The sequence below is a fragment of the Adiantum capillus-veneris genome, chromosome 7, assembly GCF_014529385.1.
Source record: "Adiantum capillus-veneris isolate H3 chromosome 7, ASM1452938v2, whole genome shotgun sequence".
Classification (NCBI taxonomy): domain Eukaryota; kingdom Viridiplantae; phylum Streptophyta; class Polypodiopsida; order Polypodiales; family Pteridaceae; genus Adiantum; species Adiantum capillus-veneris.
In genome coordinates this window covers 159,464,419-159,480,199 of record NC_140937.1, presented here as the reverse complement: position 1 = coordinate 159,480,199, position 15,781 = coordinate 159,464,419, and the positions used below count along the sequence as shown (strand labels likewise).

Genomic DNA, 15,781 nt, shown 5'->3' with positions numbered 1-15,781 from the left:
TTCTTGATCTACCACCATTTTACACATCAAAACTTGTATGGGCATGTTTATTCTCCACTATGAACTCAAAAGATGCTATTGTGATGGCTATCACCATGGCCCTTTGCACGGCTAGCTATTATACGCTTAAGGATGAAGATCTCTATTGTAAATGGTTATCCTTTCATCTCTATGCTCAACTGTGTACTTATTCAATCTCTTTCATCCCCACAAGCTATGATAGAGAGCACATACTACAAGATTCCTTTCAAGGTCTTGTATGCATGTTTGGTAACATTCATTCTTTTGCTATAATTTTATGCTTCAATTGTAATTAAAAACATGTGTTAAATCTTGCTTAGTTAAGGTCCTAATGATTATTCTCATCATGTTCAAATCTAAAATTTTAGCTTGTTTAGAGTAGTCACCTCTGTTGGATCTTCAATATATTCTAATTGGTGATGCTTGTAAATTATATACTCATTAAGAACGTGCATAGTTTTGTCTTATTTATCTCGTGCTCATGTCAATTTTACAATTTTGCAATGATTTTAAGGTTATTTTATAGCTATATCTGTTTTTAATAAATTTAGTTGCAAAGATAATATATTGATTTTAAAGTAATTTTACAACTCTATCTTTTTTTAATAGGTTTAATTGCAAAGAGAATAGATTTATTATATTTTAAATTTCTTTAAGTGAGATGTTGTTGGATTACTATAAATTCTTTCATGATGTCAATTTTAGCTACGTTGAGTGATTTTGTTGATTCAAAATTTTATCTGTATAATGTAGAATCATAACCTCATGTTGCACTCGTATTTTACACTTTTCTGATTTTATGTAAGAGTTGTATGTCAAATTCTCATGCGATTGTATTCAGATTCAATTTGGGCCATTTAAAAACCATTAGCATGCTATGAAGAGTCTAATGCATGTGCACCAAATTATTGAATATTATTTTAAACCAAAGAGACCTTGGAGAAAAAAATCTTCATAATATGTACATTTTCTAATTTGCCATCTTTACCCTTAACCAAATACTTGACACGGTCTCAAAAAGTGTACCTCTATACATGTAAAGGGAACTAATAATAGTGACATTGCACAAAGCTAGATTGATACAAAGACCACTAGTTTAGCTCGAAACTGACATATAAAACATTGGTCATGCTAAGACAAAGGAGGACTTTTACTCTACAAAGAAGGGGTCATGAGAGATGGGTAGCCCTTGCTAGTATATTTGATGAAAATAAGATAGCAAATACAACAACGTGAGCACATTTTTTATTTTTACTTTTTTTACTGGAAAAACTCACAATTGACATAGCGAAAAAATTACAAGTTCTTTCCATGCTACCGAGCCATGATAGCTTCCCTGGGTCATCATTACATCAACTAAAAGGGGAGCCACCCCATGGCCAGTGAACAACCCACCCTTTCACCCAAGAGAGTAAGTCATTACGACGTCAATGGCCTTGCTACACTCATGAGAGTTAATCTATTTCCCAAAGGCAATGACTGCCTCCCTACTTTCTTGGACTATCTTCGTGAACTTAGCCGTTTCCAATGTGTTCTCGGTCGAATATTCAACCGTTCCTTGCCTTCCAAACATGACTAAAATAGCAGTATCTCACAAATTGTGTGACTATGAGTAGTGGTTGACTCTTGAATACCTTTCCTTCCAAGCATAGGTCACATTTGTTGATTTTCCCTGCTAGGCCACAAATTGGTGGGCACTCCTTGAAAAGGTGAGCGAGGTCTTCCCTAGCTGATCTGCATTGTGAGCATCTGTCTGGACCAGTTCCCCTAGCAAATACCTTCACCCCAGTCGGCATGGCTCCCCCAAAGAACCTTCCACACAAAAACCTTCATTCTATGTGGCCATGGTGGGCGCCAAATATTGTTCACAAATGTCTCCCATCTTGACTCCAACCAGTTCTTGCCCCATTGTTTATTGAGCGGTGAGAACCAATCTTTCGAATACATAAGTGTACAATACACTTCCTTAGTTTGAGGTTTAAGGAAGTGTATGTTCTTAGGCCACTGCCAAGATTTCCACTCGAACCTGGATTTGTAGTCGCATAGGTTACTCCGTTCCAGAGGTCTGCTGATTAGTATTTGTCCCATTCATATTAAACTAGAGAAACAGCTGATCCATTACTTTCCAATTACCCCTATTGTAATCCCAAAGTTGCCCAAAACGTTTAACATCTTTATGCTGCAAACATTCTTACATAAAGTCCAAGATGCACATATCTTGATAGAATATCCAAATACCATCCATTATATTCTTGAATAACTCCTTCAAAGCTCCCAAATTGCGATTCAAGATTGTCCCTAGATTATGCATCACAAGGCTTTTCATTGCTAACTCCATTACCATAAACAATACCTTCACTCTCCCATAAACAATACCCAAATTTGACTGTTACAACTTGAAAGTGTATATCCTAATTTATAACACTTCTTATTTCTCTTTATAAGGACATATATTGGTCATTAGATTTTTTGTGCTAGCAACGTGTGCATCTTACATGGGCATCAAACTCTCTATCTATATGGCAGTTATATGCTCTCAATATGTTTCATGGAGAGGATATTGGTTTTCCCCTTAAATGTGTTTTTATCTCTTCCACTACTGCCTCCCCATGAAGTTTATTCCCCACCACCTCTCTTTGTCAAAGTTTAGGGTGAAAATTATTGGGGGCTACCCCAATAAGCTCAGAGTAGTGAACTCATGCATGGCGTAGGAGCAAGAAGGCTGCATGGCATAGGAGCAAGAGGGCTGAGAAGGGTGAAGAATGGAGGTTTGCATTGACTCAAGAGGGTAAGAGTTTCTTTTTCTGTGTACCCTAGCCCCTCAAGGCACATGTAGCGCTTGAGGAAAATTGTATTCTTTTCGAGTTAATATTAAGCCTCTCAACTCACAAATTGTGGAGTATGGCAAAAACAAAAGTTTAGGGTGAAAATTAGTGGGGGCTACCCCTAAATTTCCCATTATATTGTGGGTATGGTAAGCCTGCCATGGTCATTCTCTCGAGATATAATACACCCACAAGTACGAGGCACAAAATTCATACACACACTAAACCTCTCTATACCAGTAAAAATTGCATGGTATTCAGATATTCAAGTCTAGGTAGTGTCAATCATGAGCAATCTACAAGAAAGCTAGAAGCCATATGCAGCCAAAATCACCTGGCATTGTTTTTCAATGAGGCTAATTTTTTTTTGAAGAAAATGAGGTTTGCAAAAGGAATCTAAGGCTTGCTCATCTAGTGGGAGACTTGAAAATTACAAAAGAGGCTTTGATTATGAATTACACAAATGCTTACTAGAAAGTGATGTTTAGGTGACACAAAAGTACATATTTCATGCAAATACAAGGTACAAATGAAGTACTATAACTTCTTTCACAGGGTACTTGAAGACAAGAAGGATTGGATAATTTCCAAGCTCCCATGATGCATGTACAATTGTGTATCCTACATATCTTTTATGTGATCTCTCTCCTTGTCACGTTACCACTCTCCACTACTATTTCAAATCATACCCATCTCAACCGGGATTGCTTTAGTGTGACAAGGTGCCAGAGTAAGAAATTTGCATTGGAGCACCTAGAGGGTGGTGGTGGTGGTCAAGTATTGGGGTTGGTAAGGGTCTGAATGGGCCTAGATCCGAGCAAGAGAAGATAGACCATTCAAGGAGATGTGCAAGCTACTCAAAAAGAAAAACCCCAAGGAGAACATTAATTTATGGTTCTTCCTTGACTTCCCAACATAAGAATATCACATGCATCTAGTCTTATTTTGGAAGCATCTTTGGGTGCCTTCAGCTGCCCTAAAGATCAAGGAAGGAGTTATTCTCTTGCAGATTTCAGGTTATATCTTACATAGAAGTGACTCACCTTCCTTTCTCATTCATAGAAATAGAGGTTGATTCCCTTTTAAAGTAAGTAACTCACTTGGTCTAGATGGAATGTGTGCTAAATTTTGCAAGTCCTTTAAACAGGTCCTTACACCGCAACGCAAGAAAGGTCTCACCGCAACGCTGCCTTGGCTTGGATTGTGAGCAGGGCATGCCATGTAAATTTTTTTATTTTTAAAATATAATCTCACTCACACCCTGTGAGTTTTTCCAAAAAAAAAAGACAAGGTTGTCCCTTGGCCCAATGCAATTTGCTATTGTAGTAGACATAGTCAATTGTATGGCTAAAGATAGAAAAGCGAAAGGCACTTTGCATGCAATGTGACACCCTATGGAATCTTGAATTTTTCCTCCCCCAATTTGGCAACGACCCTTGTTCACTCTAGACCTTTTGGAAGTGTCTCACCATCTTTTGCAAAGCCTTAGGCTTAATCACCAATCTCAACAAGATAGGAATTTGTACCTTCTGTCCCCTAGCCCACTGAGGGATCTTGGAATAAGGGTTCAAGGTCATTCTTGAGACCACCATTTGGTTGCTTGGCATCCCCATGGGCCTTAATGTCACAATATATGAAACTGAGGTGGGTATGGGCCTTTCATGGGTTCAGGCTCATCAAGCTAGAGAGGTGGATGGGCTTGTAGCTATCAATGACCAGGCACAATTTTGGTCATACCACTTTAATATCAACAATGCTATACTTTCTTTCATGCTTGCTACTATGACCATGCGATAAGGTCAATCTTGGATAGTTTAGCTTGCATATGCACAAACTTCTTTGGGTGCGAGAACCTACTAGTTCCAAATTCTCCAAAGTTAAATTTCCCTCCCTAAGGACAAAAAGAACTTGGCATTGTTGACCTCCCTCAAACCCTCTGCATCATACTGAAATCCCTACATGAATTGAAGGTAGAGAGGCTAGGAGTTAAATGGATTCTCAAATCCCTGCATGAATCAAAAGTAGGTTCAGCTACCCACCTTTTGAGGAAACTTGATTCCTTTATCTCAAAGGAAAATCAAACTGGCTTGTGGCTAGGAGTTAAATGGATTCTCAAATCCCTGCATGAATCAAAAGTAGGTTCAGCTACCCACCTTTTGAGGAAACTTGATTCCTTTATCTCAAAGGAAAATCAAACTGGCTTGCTCAGTCTATGCTCACCTCCCTTTTTAGCAAGTGCTCGATCTCTCCCAAAGGCTTGACCCCTCTTCAGAGGAATAACAAAGGCCTAGAACAAATGTAAATTGCTTATTACACTTAATATGTGGTCTAATAAAAGCATCTTAGCCATAAGTGAGGACTTTATGTGGTGAACCATACTCAAATTCTCCTCCATTATCCCTGAGTAGGAAAACAATTCCTGCAGTATCTCCAAAAAAGGGCTCAACACTTGGGGTACAACATTGAGAGGCAGTAGAACAAAGATGGCTCACCTCCTTAGAACTCTCCATTAGATGGTGTTTCTCCTATTGGGAAGCTGTAAGTATAGAAGAGCACACACCCCCCTTCCATGTGAAATGCTTTCCCTTCAGACTCAGGCATCCCGAACCATGGCCGTTTGTGTGAAAAGAATGTTATTCTTTTATTCCTCCCCCAATACAACCTAAAGTCCTCTCCCCTTCCCTCCATGGTCATTCTTAACAAAAAATGGAAAGTGATCTTAGACCGTAAGCAATGGTTCAAGTTTGGAAGTATTCCTCATGTATCAAAATTTTTACTATGTCGAATAAAAATCCCGTATGTCTATGTATTTTTAATATTCCTTATATATCAAAGTTTGTAATATGTCAAATAAAAATGCCTTATGAATGTATATTTCGCCCCCCCGCTGCAGTAGCGAGAGCAGAGAGATGGCTCTGAAGCGATTTCCTTTGACTTTTAGGGCAAAGTCTGTAAAGCAAGTTTCTCTCCGCCTGGGCAGTAATGCAACCTGGGTTCCATAGATGAGATGATAGCATGGTGACAACTTGAGCTAGCAGCAAATGTACGGGTCTCGCGGACTGTAGCCAAGGTTGCAAGCTCATGAGCTTGTGAGGACAGGGGACGCAGGCTAGAACTGAACAAGGCCTCCAAGCTATTGGTTGGCTGCCTTTGGTCGGTCTCTCTCTCTCTCTCTCTCTCTCTCTCTCTCTCTCTCTCTCTCTCTCTCTATTATTTTAGTCTTTGCACCACATGCTCAAGGGTCTCTGTTACGTTATCCTTGTACATCATATCTAAGGCTCTATAGAACACATAGCACCTTGCACCATTCAAAACTCATATCACATGCACCACAATTTCACGGGCGTGGAAGTCCGTGCATCAAATTTCCACAATGTCTAAGAATGATCATTTAGCAGCAACAAGGATTGGAAGGAAGCCATTGTCAAATCAAATGAGGACAAAAGTTTTCAAGAAAGAAGAAGCAAGCCAATGCCATCCAGAGCCTCAAGGAGCAATAAGTTGATAGGTAAAAACCAAATAATCATTTTTTTGAAAAAATGTGAAAAAGTTAGCAAAAGAAATAAGTAGCAAGAGATTGCAAATATAGATTCCATTTTGATTCTAACAACATTGGGAACCAAGGTAAGAAAAAATAAATCTATAAATAGTGGAAGTAAGTATAAACCATGAAAAACACACCATCCACAAGTTATCGAACCAAAGATCTCAATACTTTTATGGTGCATTCTACAACAATGCATCTAGACTGCCAAAAGGGCCCTACATATTGTAACAGCTTATTACACCACCATTAGAAAGAGGACTAGGTGTAGGAGGACCTTTGTATTTGGAAGTTTAAGGGAGTAAGAGCTTAAGTATTAAGAAAGCAATCAAAATACGGCTTTAACTACAAAAAAAAGGCTAGTTTATTTGAATCCATAACTTCCCCCCAAAATGAAATTTAAAGTCTAGTAGATATGTAAAACCATTTCATTGGTAACATATCTACAGAAAGAGTTTAGTGCATAGATCATAGATCTATAATCTTTGCTCAATTCGAAGATTATATGTAGTAGGTACGGAAGGTCAAATTTTATATAATTTTTCACCTCCTTTCTTGTGTGGAAAAAGTGTATCTTTTGACCACTCTTACACACCACCATTCTTGCACACATGACACATACATATTTGTCAAAATGCTAATTACCTTCATAATCTCATGGCAAATTAAGAGGCCCTCTTAGACCAGTCCTCTTCCAAATATAGAAAAAACATTGGGGAGATCTCTATCTTGGAAAAATTGTTGCATGGGGATCATATTGGTTTTAATTCAGACGTTTGTAATTTGATTTGAAGAATTTTTATTGCCGGTAAGAAATTTTGTTTGAAGTTTTTTTTTTCTTATTGCATGTAAGGGCCAAGCACCAATTATTCTTTCTTACTTCTTCTTTCTTTATTATAAAGCACACTAAATTCACCAAAAAAAAAATGGAGCTCAAACTTTGGTATGGATATGCTAAAGTTATAGCATCTCAATTGAATAGCCCAATGTGATCTTGATACTTTTTGGCTTTAGGTATTTCTTTTACTTATTTGTCAAAGTTTGGAAAGGAAATTTGCTAAGGTGAATATATAAGCATCACCTTGCCCCCATTGTATAATCATCGATTCAGAGCCAAGGTTGGTTGGTTCAGTGCTCTCTCTCTCTCTCTCTCTCTCTCTCTCTCTCTCTCTCTCTCTTGTCTTCTCCCTATTGCTCTATGCTTTCACATCGTCAATTTTGACATGGTATTAAATCACATCACTCCATGATAGTGAGGAGAATTTCTTTTAGAAAAGAGGAAAAAAAGAAATTAGCTCCACTAGTGTTTTTGAGAAGGGCTGCATTTTAAAACAATGTTGCATTTTGGTTGTCAGTAGGAGATAGGAGGCAATGTGCAGAGGACTCTTTGTTGCATTTTGAAACGCTTGATGACAAGTTTGTATGGTGATGGTAGCATCTTGAAATGCTATAAGGTCCTTGCTAGCCTAATCTTGAGCCCCAATACACGCATATCGTCAACCCTCTGCTCTTGGCAGCATATTGAGAGGTGCGTGAAAAATGGGCTCTATTTGATATGTTTTTTGTGACAACATTTTGATATTCTCTTGTAGCAATGCATTCAACCGCTACCAAGTCCTTCATGGCGTGTTGAAAGGGCATGGAACTGGGTAGGATGGGGCATTGTCTTTGGCAAGCAGAGGTTTTCAGCAAAACCACGATGAACCAAGTTCGAACATGGGTATGGAAAGTATCAAGACTAGTCATCAATTAGATGCCTTGATAATTAGGAAGTTGCCAAAGGAGAACGCAATGGCGGTAAGGATACTATGCCAAGCAATGAAGGGAAAGGTGAATTGTGATGATCTCAACTAATTTCTTCTTGCAATGGAAGTCATCTTAGTCTTCAAGGGAAAGGTTTGAGGTCCAATCAAGCACAAAGACAAAGGAAAGCTTGACAAGGATGGAAAGGCAAGTGCTCAGTTAGTTGCCTTAGTACCCACAAGGTCAAGTTTATCAAGAAGAGGTAGAGTATTTCCTACTGGAAGACATATATTATGTGGTATCAAATGGCTGGATCATGTAGCTAATGGGTGCGATGTTGGCACATTAGAGATCAGAGGTGAAAGATGCTTATAGAGAGGAGTGATCAAAACCCATATAGCTTTGCAAAGAGGATTGAGCAATGATACAACACATGATGTGAAGGGGATCGGAGAGCACCACAGACGGAGAGTGAGAGAGAGAAGGAGACACACGACACACAGATATGGGTGGGGAGACTCAATGAGTGAGCATCCCCCTATACACTTATGCTATGTATAAGGTATACAAGTCACTAGGCGCCCAGACTCTGAGCGGCCGGGCAAGGAACATGTGCCCCAACAACCTCCCACTTAAAGGCGACTGTGCCTTTAAGCAAGAGAACCTAGTCTAAAGACTACAAAAGGCGAGAGAAAACCGCTCTCAATTGATGCCCACTGGCTGGCTGTGATCGTGTGCATCCGGCTGTCCTACTCCCGTGTAAGTCCATACACCACCAGACGTATCGCACACGTACTGCAAGTATGTACGCAATACCTGCATATCTCCCTCGTGCACTATGCCATCATCAGTCAACAAACGACTGACAACCCCAACTGCAAATGCTCCCACTACAGCTGCAATATCCGGTCTCAAGATCAGCATCTCATACATGAGACCACCGAATGCCGATGCAATGCTAGCGGGCCCAGCTAGCTCTATGGAGCATGCATCAACATATATATCCCTGGAAATAGGCATCTCTGACTGACAAGGTGTGTCAACCACATGCATCTCTTGACTGCCCGCAAAAGATGCATCAACCTGTCGTGCAACCTCAAAGCAAACCAGCTGCTCTAGGTGTCTGTTGGAAGACATATCTTGCACAACTATATCCCCATGCTCACTGTCGAGCATAGAAAGGAATGACTGCATAATCGCTGACATCTCAGCCTCCTCTGCAATCATCCACTACAAACATGACCACTCAATCTGTTGTGACTCACTAGAGCTCTCATGCTCTAACTCCTTATGCATAGACTCTTGCACAACTTCCTCCTGTCGTGACTCACTAGAGCAAGACCGCTCTACCTGTCTATCCTGCATAGAAGCATCTCGCACAACTAACTCTCTGATTTTCTCAATCACTAGCAAAGCATGCATGTCTGACTCTGTCGCCTCTCTGTGTGACCGCTCAAGTCGTGCCCCAACTGTGTGCACAACGAGCTCACTACTCTACACTCCATGCAAAGCACCCTGCAACCCATGAGCAAAAGAGATTGTTCGGGTCTCTTGCTCTCTGTATGGCTGTAACAAGATTGAGACTCGACCATCTCGCACCAGTACTACGTGCAATGGGTACCATGTGCCAACTTTAGCACCTCTCACAATCACTAGCGAACCCAAATGCAACACAAAAGATCGCTCAAGCAGCGATACCCGACATCCACTATCCCTGAGCTGACCAACGGAGATCAAACTCATCGTTGACGCATATCCCTGAGCACGTACGATGCACCGCTCGGTAATGACAGTCTCACATCTTTTGAACCAGCAATCTCATGAAGTGACCCATCTGCCAATCGCACACTACACTCTGCTAGAATAGCCATGAACTAGTCATGATACGGAGTGACATGAAAAGTAGCGTCCCTGTCTAGCACCCACTGCAAAAGAAGTGCACTATCCTCAGACATCAAAAAATTAGGATTAATACAGGAAGGAAATGTGACCTCACTGTCACTAGGTACTCAGACACTGTATCTGATCCTGCAACAGTCAAGTTAGCGGAGCCTATAGCATCTACTGCATCCTTGAGACTAGCCTGTCTCCTGTGTTGTCTCATATGACGAAAGCATCACCGTCTAATGTGCCCTTTGTGACCACAATGCCAACATCTCAAGTGTCGACACGAACGAGAACACCGTCTCTCATGAGTCATTGTCCTAGACTCGAAAGTCTCACACATATTGACTACTATAAGTGAATGTAAAAAATAACCAAGAGCTGTAACTCTACTCTAGGTACGGTAGCAATGAAATGCACTCAATTGATCCAAAAGAAGTAACCTGCAACGAGAAAATGCTCTAAAAAAAAAAAGAGCTCACCAGCACCTACAATGCTCATGCGACTCCACACATAAAATCTCTCACAATAGGTTAACCACACTGTGCTCCACAAATGGCAATGATGCAAATCCCAAATGCCAAGTGTACGAGGCTCCTATAGAGTAAACCAAGCTCCTGTATGGCTGTAAAATGTGGCTGCAAATCAGCCCCAAAATTCAGCCCTTAATTAGCTGCATAAACAAGTCACAAACGTGTCCCAAATCAGCCTACAATTGAGCCATACATGGACACCTGCCAAGAGGAAAAAATGGTTGAAAATTCAGCGCCCAAATAAGCCCTCAAGCCTGCCTGTAAACTTGTAAACCTGTAGCTAAAACCTGCTGAAAAAACTCAAGCCATTCGTGCTCGAATCCGGCTACCTAGCTTGTAGCCACACAAGCATATATCACAATATTCACTCCTGTGAGTGTGCCAAGATAATTGTATGCCTGTCAAACCGTGAGCTAATCACCAAGCCCACACTGTGCGGTATTGATGCATACACACACATAAATCTCCCACCTGCAGAGAACACCGCACGCAAATGCTGAGTGCAACCTGCAATCTCTACCTAGATCGCATAAATGATGCGCATAAAACTCCTGGGAAAATCTCGCCAGAGTTTCGATGCACAATGGCTATCAACACAAAATAACCATTGTCCTGTAAGCTCAATACAATGAGCAATCAATGGGCATCAAACTACACTCAAAATACATGCATAAGCTATGCAAACCTTTGTCCAACAAATGCTCACAAAGAGTACCACAGGTGACCATACATATCATCCACAACCAACCTTTGCACTTGATCACAAGATCTACTGCTCACCACATAAGCATACATAGAGCATTACCTGCTCAAAGACCATGTATGCAAGCCACAACATTGCAGAAGAACCACTCAACTGCAACTGGCAACACCTGTGGGAGTACTAGACTGAACCTGTACCTGGAAGTCAAACGCGATCTTGTAACACCTTATATGTGCCTGCTACGTGCAGTGTGCACGGGTAAGCGTCTGCAGCAAAGAAAACAACAGAGCCCAAAACTGTTCTGAAAAAACAGTCTCAGTGTTTTTAATTTCAGACCCACCTGCACTTCGAATCAGAAAATGATTCCTTCTACAAAGTCGTAGAGCTTGAAGCCAGCTCTATTTTGAACCAAAAATGGAATCAAAGCTTGTAGGTCAAGTTATGAGCAAAACAGTAGACTGCTGTCAAACTGCCAAAAACTAAACGACTTTCTTTTGTGCTCCTTTGAGCTCATAGAAATGCTCAAACTCACTTCCCACCTCGATGCGTGAGCTGAATGTATCAATCTCACAATGCTTCCATGTCTATGGAAACTCCAAGCTCCAATCTGTCGCCGATGTAGCCGTTGCAAAGCTTGCCGAGAAGAGGGAAAATGCTGTACATAGTGGGCTGATGTGTAGAGGAACTGTGGACTGATCTGTGAGCACTAGGAAGCTCCTGAGAGCTCTCCTGCAAGCCTCTGTATGGCTGCCCACAAGCCTCCTCTATTTCTTTGCTCAGATCTGTGACCTCTCCGCCATAGCCGACGAGTTCATCGCAAAGCCGTCCATCTACACTCTCACACCTGTCGCTCTGATACCAATTGAAGGGGATCGGAGAGCACCACAAACGAAGAGTGAGAGAGAGAAGGAGACACACGACACACATATATCGGTGGGGAGACTCAATGAGTGAGCAGCCCCCTATACACTTATGCTATGTATAAGGTATACAAGTCAGTGGTGGACGCCCAGACTCTGGGCGGCCGGGCAAGGCAGAGGCGCCTATACCTCAACAAGATGCACACCACTCGTGATAGGTTTTTGCAGTAGAGGGATGCCTCAAGAGCATGATCGCAATCCACTCATTCTTCACACCTTAGAAGCGGAGCTTACAAGACTTTGCACCACAAATTTGTTAGTGTGTTCAATTACATTTAAATTCAATAAAGGAATATTAAATATGGTATAACTTGGGTACTCTTTGGGCATGACTTGTAGGAGTGTCATTTCCATTTTCCATCGTGGAAGGAGGAGAAATATGAGTACAAGTACAACCTGGTTGGTCTTTTGGAGTTGAAAAAGCAAGAGGGAAAGACCATCAATAGGGATGCACTACCTTCAACACCCTCCTGGCTCACTATCTTCAATCAAGGTGATTTTTAGTGAGCATTCACAAAGGGACATAACGTTTGGCATGGGAAGCCTCTTTGAACTTGGTAACCTGAGGATTTTGATTAGAGCTCATTTTGGCTTGTCTTTCCACTACTAGTAGTATTTTAATGGTCTTTTGACAAACTAGAATTTTGCAAAATAGGCATTTGGAGTCTATTGTGGTTTGTGCTATATAACATAGGTTTGTTTTATGGAGGTTATCCTCTATATAGACAACTTCTGTATCAAGTGTAGTCACAGGCTATAATTGACTGTTGTGAAATTGGGCACCCTTCTGCTGTATGTGGTTAGCATTACAATTGGGATAGTTGTGCTTGTAATGGTTAATTATTGTTGCTCTGTAAGGTCTCTAGCACCCTTGCAGAGGGGATTCCCATGTAAAGGATTAATATCATGCCGTTTGGTCATAAATATAAGTTTTTTTTTGGGTAGTTTTTCACCTCTAATGAGCTACTGATGTATATATTGATGTAAGATTTTCAAAAAAGAAATTTTTAGTTTTTTGTCATTTTTGTCCAAATATAGTAAGTTTTGAGGTGCTTATACCCACCTAAATGAGACCGTCTCGTCTAAATCTACCTCGTCCTGGATTTCCATAAAAATAGCTGTCTGTTTCGAAAACTACTAAATATAGCAGGTGTGTGCATCTGACACCTTCACTTGTCATCCTCAAGCTTTTCTTCTAATAACAACTTTTGGAATTAAATTTTGATAAGCTAAGCTCACTCTAGACAATTAATTTTCATCCTAGTGTTAATAAACTAATTCCTAAGTCTAAGGTATGTATATGTATGCATGTGCATGGGAATGTATGTGCATGTGTATGTACGTCCATGGATGCCCATAAATGACCCATAACCATGGACCCATCTCTTGTGGTATGGTTGACTATAAACATGGGTAAGTACATGAGGTGTATCACCCAAAAGGGTAAAGAGGGATGTCTCTAATGACTAAGTGGGATCTTGTGGCACCTCTACACATTCTTTTAGCAAGAGGGGGAAATTAGGGGAGGTATGGGGATGATTTGGGAAACAAAGAACCTTCAAACTCTATATAAAGGGCATTGCCACTCAGTTTTACACACACTTGAACACACTTAAGAGAAGGGAGCGCTGTTGCTGTGGCAAACAACTTGATGACTACCGCATCAAAGCTTTGAGAGATCAATAATTCCAAAGCACATTTGGGTAATGTAAATATATTATTTAATCAAGTTATTATCAATCTCTTCTCTCAATTGGAATCCTTTCCAATTGCTGCCATATTATTATTTAATTGGGATCCTTTCCAATTGCTACTCTATTATCAAATGCTATACTCTTATTTACCTACCCTCAATTGGAAATCAACAATCATTATACCAACTTAATGGTAATTTCTAATGAAGGTCTCACTGCTCGATTACATAATCAATTGTGTTGACTTAACTACATGCACAATTGTTCACCAATGTAACCTAGATGCTTGCATGAATTAGCTAATCATATTCAAGAATTTTTTTTGACTAAAACAATGGATTGTTCTTGCAAGTAGATTTAAGCGATTAGTCATGTGATTAGTGTATGGGTTATAACGCATGTTTATCATAAGATTATGGTAGAATTAATCAAAGCATATGTTGGAGTAATGTATGTCATAACCATAAATTGCTGGTATTGAAGCACTTAAAATCAATTACCTTACTTCCATTGGGTTCTTTACACTTTAGCTTACAAACATCTCAAGTTGAGTTAAGTGTCTAGTAGTGGGAATGGCATCCAAGAGAACTCTCTATGGTGGATCACATGATCACGAAGCCGGAACCACTGATGGTAAAGGCAAAGGAAAGGCCCCTATGAATGAGGATGTACCCCTTATCCCATGATGTGATGTTATTGCTCATGAACATGTAGGAATCTTCTTTTTTGTTTAATGCATCATGAATAATTAGGAAAGAGAAAAGTACCTAAACATTGGGTCAATCCCAATTTGACATTGCATCAATTGAACTTGTTAAATTTCTTTAATTTGTATTACTATGGAAGGGTTGTTTGAGGACATACTGTCTGAAATAGGAAAGAAATGTTTGCCTAGTAGGAAAACTCTCGAACCTTCTTCATTCAAAATCCTATACTGATATAGTCACAACTCCCTTTGATATCTAGGGAGGAGGGCTTAATGATGCTAAAGCAGTGCATATGGGTGCACACATCTTGCGGGTTTGTGCCCAGGTTGTAAGTTAGTCATTGTAGGTTTGTGCCCAGATTGCAAGACAATTTAGTTGTATGGGAAATTAAAGACACTGGGAGCAATAAACTCTCGCCAAGAGGAGTGAACTCTTGGGGTTGGGATATTTTAATGAAGGATCGTATGTTGTTTTTCTTCTAGAAAATATTGTTTTGGTGACGCTTTGATCATGCTTATAGGGCTGTTTTAACAAACTTGTGATGGAATCTTTAAAAATAATTTTGTGTATGAACAATCATGTGGTAGTAATTAGAAAACAAGCAAGAAAGTGTGAGTGTGGGGTGGAAAGTGGAGGCTGGTTCAAGCTTCCAGTCAAGGATGGGTGGTCTCAATTAGGCGAGAACTCTCCACTCCCTCTCGTTAAGAGAAGCGAAATTAGAGACTCGTTGTGCCAAGAGTCGAGAAGTCCCAAATATGCGTGTCCCTGAAAGCTATGGGGAAAAAAGGTATTTGGATTTTCTCTCTTCTGGAAGGTGAGAATTAGGGACGTATAAAATTCTTGTATTAGTTCATGCTTCCCTCCAAGATAGGACTAGGAACCCTCTTCAATGGTTTGGACTCAAGTTACTTGGTGACGAAAGACCGTCCATTGGAAATCAATTCCTTCTTGACTATGTTTCCTCAAGCGATTAGGGCCTAGCGACCTTTCAAGTACCTTCTTATTGCCAAATGGATATGGTAACGGGGTGGGGACCTCAGATGCTCTTTTTATTTTTAAACTAACGGTGAGTTGATGATGTGTAGATTGGAACACTAGAAATTGAGGAGAAGGATTAAAGCATCAAAACCAGCAAATCCTCTCATTCATTTTTTTTAGCACAAGTGTTTTTATAGGTTTTTTCAATAATCCTATATGGATCAACTGT

At 40.2% G+C, this 15,781-nt stretch overlaps 1 protein-coding gene across 1 annotated transcript; it reads left to right on the top strand.

Moving 5' to 3' along the window:
• The first annotated feature begins 5,144 nt into the window (after positions 1-5,144).
• LOC147454931 (uncharacterized) lies at positions 5,145-7,898 on the top strand. The gene is made up of 5 exons (XM_086517454.1): positions 5,145-5,384; positions 5,788-5,797; positions 5,946-5,999; positions 6,245-6,354; positions 7,749-7,898. Exons 1-5 carry the CDS (start codon positions 5,360-5,362, stop codon positions 7,817-7,819), a joined length of 270 nt encoding a protein of 89 aa, XP_086373580.1. The 5' UTR covers positions 5,145-5,359; the 3' UTR covers positions 7,820-7,898.
• The last annotated feature ends 7,883 nt before the right edge of the window (positions 7,899-15,781 follow it).